Here is a 5,489-nt window from a genome sequence, read left to right on the forward strand (position 1 = left end):
GGGATTATTTGGTCTTTACTGAACTTTGTCGTTGTCTTGTTTTACTACTTACGTTCTAGTAACTTCGTTTTGTTTTTACAGTCTTAGAAGTCACTGATGAATGTTTAAGTAAATGTAGAAGTTTAAAAAAAAAAAAAAACTTTTGGTGATCTTGGAAGGGAACTTGAGAAATTTATTAGCTCACGAACAACGGGATTGGCTGGACTAGTTGGTCACGTGGTCACAAACGGAATGAGCCACATACGTTGGAATGCATTAAAGACATTACTGACAAACAAACCCCAGTCTACAGTATTTTACCATGTCAGAGACAAACAAGCTCCAAGACATGATAGGGTACGGGGAGTTTAAGAATAAGAAGTCATTTGGAAGAGCCTTATTGGCAGAATTTCTTGGTACGGCTGTACTAGTCTTAATCGGATGTGGCTCTTGCATTAAGGGTTGGGACAAGGACTATTCTCCGACCATTGTCCAGATTGCTTTAGCCTTCGGTGTGACCGTAGGAACAGTAGTTCAATTCATTGGTCACGTCAGTGGAGGACACATTAACCCAGCGATTACTGTGGCGTTTCTGATAACCAGAAAAATATCTATCTTCCGTGCAATCCTCTATATCGTTGTCCAGTGCTTGGGGGCAACTGTTGGTGCATCTGTGCTGAAAGGAGTCACCCCTTTTAAACAGCAAGGAGAGTTAGGAGCAACGCTTATTCATGATGACCTGAGTGCCGTCCAAGGCTTTGCTGTTGAACTTTTAATCACTTTTGTTTTGGTTTTCACTGTATTTTCCTGTTGTGACACAAACAGACAAAACGTCAAAGGGTCCACTCCTTTAGCTATTGGCCTCGCAGTAGCCACTTGCCACATGTTTGCTGTAAGTAGTTTTCCCTCATTACCTGCTGTAAAGTTGTCCCTTATATTACATCTATATCAGCGCCACATTTTCATACTTAAAATCTGTCAGAATCGCACCGTCTCCTGTAAGATACCTTCCATATTACTATTGTAAATATATAACTATTCTAATTTGAGGTACATTACTTTATAAATGTGTTTTAATTTTAATTTAGTTTAGGTCTACACCCCTATAATATGGATGGAATATTTAAAGCTACACAACGGAAAGACTAGAGTCACCTAATGTTGGACTATTTTAATGGAATAGTGTGATTTTCACTGTCACTCTTATAATGCACCTATGGTCTCATATTGGGAAGCGCAATCATGCGACGACGAAACGCGAATTATGAACCAGACACACTAGTTCTAAGCCACGCCTGACACGGTAAAATATTTCAAAGTTTACCACCTGCATGTGTTAACATGGCGCAGAATCGCACGACGACATGTTTGAAACCCACAGCAGTACTTGTCAATACACTAAACAGCTTTAATTAGAAGCTTTCTACAGTAGTGAAAAACTGTGAAGCTCCACAATAAATAATTGGTATTGTACTCCTCAAAAATATCAAACTAATATTTTTAGTGTTATATGTCCCAAGATTACCACTGAGCCAGCGAGAAACATTTAATATTATTACTGGAGTCTTTATGAAATTATTATTTTTCCATATTGCTTTAATAGTTACAAGAACTTTAGCTAGGACTATTTCTGTTACATAAGTAGGTCAAAACATAAAAAGACGTTTTATGTTAACGTATGACCGATATAATTAGGATATATGTGCTATTTGTGTTTAAATGTCCTTTAACCCATATCCTTTAGCATAGCAGATTCAATTAAATCATAGAGTTTATGTATCAGAATATTAGGCTCTAGATGTTTATAAGCACATCGTTCTCAGCACACCCGTTGCGGTTTCAAATATTTAGGAACACGCATAAGAAAATTTTGAACTCTGTTCCAATTAACAAAAAATATAAAAAAGACTTTTATACGCTATTTGTTTCCATTCTCTAACTTGCTAACTAAAGTTGATTATGATTGGTGGGTGTATACGCAACGTAATTGCTTTCTTTGCTAACACCAGATTTATGTTAACACGGTCATCCGGGTTATTCATAAATGGAATTTCAGAACTGGAAACACGAGTAGCACAAATTTAGCAAAGTTATGTTCATAACATTTTCTGGTACGAACATTCGGCCAAATAGTAACACACGTAAACAGGAGCAGAAAGTACATCAGTGTTTAATAATTTTATAACCAATGATAAAACAAACCAGCTTTATTTTTTAATGGAATATTTCAACCACATTTCCTTACAATCACCCATTTTTTCAAAAAAAACTGTTTGAGAGTATCTGACTCATTCTCTAAAACCCGATGGACTTTAAGTCCCTAAAACAAAACACTGCATGCAAGGGGTCGTTTCAAAATGCTCTCTAGTGGTTCAGCAGGAAGTCTAAGGGCTCACATAGCTCAAAACCAGGTTTTAATACTCGTGTTAGGAAACCTAAGATAGCCCGTTGTCTAGCTTTTTGCTTAACAACAAACAATCATTTCAAACATACCCCATAATGCCTCAAATGGAAAATACCTTTCTCATCCTTACGCTCGTGGTTTTAACGTATTGATTTTAGCGCTTTCTTATAGTTTCAATGTCTCATTGTAAAATCGGTATATTTAACTAACTTTGCAACTCCTTGACACACCACTGACTTAATATCTATGGTTTTACGTTATCGTTTTTGTATCAGAAGACTATTAAGTAATCAACCTGATGTATGTACCATAAACTTCCATAATAATGGAACTAGTAAATGTAATAGCCTAATTACCTGCACGTGTTCTAACATAATCTAGTTATTGGTGCATGCGATCTTTCTTCATTTTCAGTCACTTGATGTACTTCTGAGTTATTTTGTTTTTTGTTGTTTACGAGCGATGTCTTCATATAGATCAAATACACCGGATCCAGTATGAACTCGGCTCGATCGTTTGGTCCTGCTGTTATGACCAACGTCTGGCTACACCACTGGGTAGGTCTTCACATTTTATATTCTAGATAACTCTCAGATTAGCCACGTGTTTTTACATCGTTCATTACCACTGGAGCCCATACACTTCACCTTGTTGTATAATTATGTTTTTGTCTACCACGGCAGTCAATGTAAAGAAACGACCAGAGATTTGAGTGAGTCACCCATTTTTTTTGTATGATACACATGAAATTTTAGCAGTAACTATTCGGAATAATTGCAATATTGATTGTATATTTTTAAATATTTTTGGTATTATTTTTTCGCTGTGTATGAAATGTTATTAGAGTCCTGTAACTTACTAAAATGTTGGTTCGTAAACAACTTAGTACATAAACAGCCTTTAGGCAAGTCTGTTAAAAAAAAACGATGATTGGTTATTTTAGGCTTAACTCATTAACATTCATTTTGTTTCCGAATCCTTATTGTTTTTCAAATCGTAATCAACCGTGTTTTGTTTCTACTGAATTTCTGCCTGATGAACGAATCATCATGGAATCTTAAAATTCCTTAAAATCCCAATGGAAAATAAAGGTGAAAAAAAGTCCGTAAGAGAAACTCTACATTCATGTTTCTTAGAATAATGTAGACGCTGATCAGTGTGTCAGCTTTAATGACTCTTAAAGTGAAAATATGTTTCAATACTTCAAGCTTACATGTGTAATGGACACAACTCCCCTCCATTAAAAGACACTTTCAAAACAGATCTCATGATGCCCACATGAACAATACCTCTCTCATTCCTGCGTCCGTGGCTTTAAGGGGTTTGTGTAAAAACCAGTTTCTACCCTCAAACGAATGTTTTACCACAAACTTTTAGGCCTAGCATGTGGTGATGGCTAGAGCGTTCTACATATAATATGATGGCTCAAATCCCGTCACCGACTTTGCTCGTCCTTTCAGCCATGGAGTTGTTATAATGTTACAGTTAATCCAACGTTTTGTTGATAAAGAATAACCGAACCGTGAGCAGTGTTGACCAGTTCTCGTCCGTCACTTCCAAATTACGTATGACTGGTACAATTAGCCCTCGAGTAGCTTCACGCGAAATTCAAAAATTAACTAACCCCTAGTGTTCTTTGTCGCCCAAAGTTGGAATGTTTCAAAACGTAGTTTTCTTCGAAAGTCTTACCTGAAACACTAGTGAACGTGACAAACATTTCGGTTAATTTTACGCCACATATTGCAAACCTCTGATTAGGAGTATCTTTCACTGGTATTTTATTTTGGTTTGTTTGTTGTTACATCCTGCTAATCCAAATCTAATGTCAAACATCGTTAGCCTGCCAATCGGGGAGGGGTGAAATTATAAACTAGACTATACATACCTGTGTTCGATTTTCAAAGATTTGAAGGCATAATAGGCCCTAATAAGATGTAACAGAAGGGTGTGTAAGATTTAGAAAGCTATTCAAGTATTATCTCCAAGTTTAGAGTGTTATTTGTATAGCGTGTGTCTTATCTTTATTCAGGTGTATTGGACAGGGCCTATTCTTGGAGGTATTATAGCAGGGCTCTTGTACGAGCATATTTTTGCTGCTTCAGCGCCACCTAATGACGAACTGGACAACGTAGAAACAGCAGAACTCAAATGATACGAAGTCAGAAGTAAAAGGCGATTTCTCCATTTTAAAATAATAAGTTTTACTACTTTCTAGAATTTTTTTTTCTATAATCTAACATATTTTATGTTCGTATGTGTTTTTCTGCTGTGGATAATCTACCACAAAACAGTATTTTATTTCTTTGAAATAAACATTTATGACTATTTTTCCAAGAATAATTTATTGATTTTGTTTTCCGAACTTGTATTTAACTTAATAGATATGATCAAACTTTCTTTTACATTCACCTGAAACAAGTCTGTTGTTTACCCTTGTAGAAGAAGGGTAACTTGACCTGGGCATTCAGGGTGACTTGGAGAATTGTGGCTGTTTGGCTTACACCAACACATCTGGAACACAACAACAATTTTATTTTATTTGTAAGCCTAAGATGCTTACTGTTTTTTGTTGTACATTTGTATACGTGTACAGCATTAGCGGTCGATAGTGTAGGATCTAAAGTGTGTTAGAACTGAATCTTCACTGTTTAGTGTGCTGTTCTATTAGGGTTTGTTCAACCTTGCGATCCTTATTATGAACCACTACAGTAGGTCATGATAAGCCATTTGATACAACAACAACTGCTACGATGTAAACACTTTTTCTGAAGCATAATTACAGTCACACCTGAAACTAGGTTTATTACAGTGTATCACTGTATTGTGATATATTAGCTGATGTACCTGTTTAACGCCTGAGAAAGACATACGAATCTCAGGGGGGTTGAGACCAAAACGTTGACTAACGTATGCTTTGAACTTAATTACAGGTTATGGTTATTTACTAGGTACCGCTTTTCCGTTTAACTAATGTTATTTGGTTATCCTAACGTATTATTAAAAAGATAAGTAAGCGACTACACTGCTATTTCTACATAGCCTGTAATATTATGTCTCCATAGGCTAGTACCTATGTGCCAGTGTGTGAGAATTCCTTTATGTCAGT

The 5,489-nt window shown here is 36.1% G+C and overlaps 1 protein-coding gene across 1 annotated transcript; it reads left to right on the forward strand.

The window, feature by feature from the left end:
• Nucleotides 1–260: 260 nt before the first annotated feature.
• Nucleotides 261–4,717, forward strand: LOC143258022 (aquaporin AQPAe.a-like). Its single transcript, XM_076517060.1, has 3 exons — nt 261–871; nt 2,860–2,940; nt 4,413–4,717. The coding sequence occupies exons 1-3, from the start codon at nt 302–304 to the stop codon at nt 4,533–4,535; spliced, it is 774 nt and encodes a 257-aa protein (XP_076373175.1). The 5' UTR covers nt 261–301; the 3' UTR covers nt 4,536–4,717.
• The last annotated feature ends 772 nt before the right edge of the window (nt 4,718–5,489 follow it).

This window comes from Tachypleus tridentatus, chromosome 1 (genome assembly GCF_004210375.1).
Source record: "Tachypleus tridentatus isolate NWPU-2018 chromosome 1, ASM421037v1, whole genome shotgun sequence".
NCBI lineage: Eukaryota > Metazoa > Arthropoda > Merostomata > Xiphosura > Limulidae > Tachypleus > Tachypleus tridentatus.